The sequence below is a fragment of the Penaeus vannamei genome, chromosome 8 (assembly GCF_042767895.1).
Source record: "Penaeus vannamei isolate JL-2024 chromosome 8, ASM4276789v1, whole genome shotgun sequence".
In the NCBI taxonomy this organism is placed as follows: Eukaryota; Metazoa; Arthropoda; class Malacostraca; order Decapoda; family Penaeidae; genus Penaeus; species Penaeus vannamei.
The window spans coordinates 37,268,856-37,271,355 of NC_091556.1; the positions used below are offsets into that span (position 1 = coordinate 37,268,856).

At 37.0% G+C, this 2,500-nt stretch overlaps 1 protein-coding gene across 1 annotated transcript in view; it reads right to left on the bottom strand.

The window, feature by feature from the left end:
* Positions 1-2,500, bottom strand: part of elm (calcineurin like EF-hand protein 1 elm) — an 8,336-nt gene that overhangs the window by 4,415 nt on the left and 1,421 nt on the right. Inside the window, exons 2-3 of the mRNA XM_027383838.2 lie at positions 959-1,107; positions 1-72 (exon numbers count right to left, since the gene is read on the bottom strand). The exon at positions 1-72 is cut by the window's left edge and continues 43 nt beyond it. Coding sequence (XP_027239639.1) covers positions 1-72; positions 959-1,107 — 221 coding nt within the window. The remainder of the gene's footprint in view (positions 73-958; positions 1,108-2,500) is intronic.

Consider the following 2,500-nt stretch of genomic DNA (forward strand, 5'->3'; position numbering starts at 1 on the left):
TCGCTTAATTGGACGGAAGTGAGCCAGTACACGCACAAACTGGCAGAAGTTCACACGATCATCCTCACTCTCCTAAAATGAAATAGGGAATGATATCAAGTGGGAGCTTATGGTTTTAGATATAATTGGTTGAGATATTTGTTCTATACCAAGTTAAATAATTATATAGAAATGGGGAATAATAAAATACAGACTGTATCAGATTAACCCTTATGATCTAGAAGACATGACCATCACGGCATGAAAATATCTGGCTTGTGGAGAGGGTAACATGAACATGCTCTCATGGGGAAATCTGGCTGTGGGTGACATAAACTTATCCTCATGGGCATTTTGGCTGAAGACCAGGGTGACAAAGACTTGCCATAAGTGCACAAACCTCTGGAGTGATTTGACTTATTTTGTATTTAGGAAGGGGCTTTTGCAATATTTCCTTCAATAAACTAGTGTGGAATGTACTGTCCATGAGCCATGACCTCCAGGGTGGAAGTTATTTCCATGCCCTGAATCCTATTCCTGGCTACCGTTACTAGAGATGCAATTATGAAAAAATATAAAAAGTGATGCAAATAACAAAATGTTCCTTATTATCATTATACTTGCACTGAGTTACAGACTACTTAGAGAGATGATATGGAGTCTGTGCAAGGAAAAAAACCTATTTTACCATCTGGATAATGTAAATCAAATGACAAATATGGACATTGAGAAATGGTAAAAAAGCTACAAATGCTTCTGCAGAAAAAGAAACAACATTGTAAAGGGAAGACAAAGAGTCATGTCACCACACACGAGTGTTTGCAAGGGCCTGGTCTAAAAGCCACGCACCTGTGAGAGTGGCTGATCAAGTAAGCCAAATGCATGTATTTTAGGCCAAGTGAAGAATCTGGATCCAATGGATTAATGATTTTATATATCATAAAAACAAGATCCCTCCAGTAAAGAGAGCAACAATTACCTTAAAGAAAGCATGGACAATTCGGTCACCAAGTGGGTTGATGGCCAACTCAGGAATACGAAGGAAATCCTCCCTTGAGAGAGAGCCATTGTCTCCCTTGTCCAAGCTGGTGAAGCGGCTGTACAGACGTTCAATCTGGCTTGGCAAAACTGCAAATAAAAAATATCTTCATAGAACACTAACAACAAGAGGATAACATTAACAGTAAATGAGGAAATTAAATGTACGATACAATGCAGCAAAATAAAGTTGATTGTCAAATATGAAGCTAATGTTATCTACAAGTACATCTTGTTATGTAATATCAAAATATCAGTCATGGTCCATAACACAGCATAGTATGCTATAGCACTTCATCAGACTGTGGCCTATGAGAAATCAATTTATTTAATATTCCATCTCAGCTCTACTGACTCCAAGTAACTAACAAAAACCAGATATAACCAATGGTTCATTGACAGTCTGGCCTCACATTTGCAAGTAATGAAGGAGTTTCACATTCAATACTGGTGTCATGAGCTATTTCTAAAAATCTAGATATTAAGAATTCTCTAAATAGAGTAAATAAAAAAAGCAAGCTGAGAGATTGATAAAAATGAAATTTCAAACTCTATCCCTAGGACAAGTCAATGAATCTTTTATAGGTGCACATTAAGCTAACCTTGATATTAAAACCTATACAAAGTCAAATTCTGGTAGGAATGAAAGAAGCCTTGGCAGTTGTTGTTTGGGTTAATCTTTACAGTATGGACACACTAAGTTAGGGCAAATTGAATATGATATCCTTGTAGAGGACAAAACACTGCAATAGTCAGTACAAGAAATAATTTGCAGACATGGATAGTAACACCACAAATAAAGGCAAAAAAGACTGTGGAAAGTCCTGCTCTCAGCTAAAGTCCATTTGGTGCTCCTGAGATTCAGCTCTATCTTGCTGTGCACACCGATGTAAAGACAATGTTTTCTGGGGGGTGCTGGGGGACAGTTCCTGGAGGGCATGCCCAGTCACGGTAACTTAGATTCATGAATAAATTTTCTGACATGGAGTTGTGGACTTTGTCTCTGGTAAGTGCATCCATACTGTAAGGAACTACTGTTCTTTTTACATACTGTGAACAGAGTTCATGGTGGCAAATGTTGAATAAATTTACAAAACAAAATGTCTACTTCACATTGTCCATCACACCTTCAATAATTGAATAATTCTACAAAAGAGAAAACTTTTGAAATGTAATTCACACAAATTGCATAATGAAAGCAGTCACTCTCATTCTTACTTTTCTATGAGCATAATCTTTGGATTTGTCTTATCATTATCCCTTTGCTTTGCAATCTTGCTGATCCCTTGATAATGGAGTCCTATATCCATCATAACACTATCATAACATCAAGTTTCCCAAGACATTAATTCCAGAACCTAGCTCAGCATTTTGTTGGATTTAACCAGTAAGTGTATTTATAATGCAACAGAAGACCTGTAACCTACTTGTTATGCACCTCATGTATCTCTATGAACCAGTAACGTACAAGGCTTAAATTGGG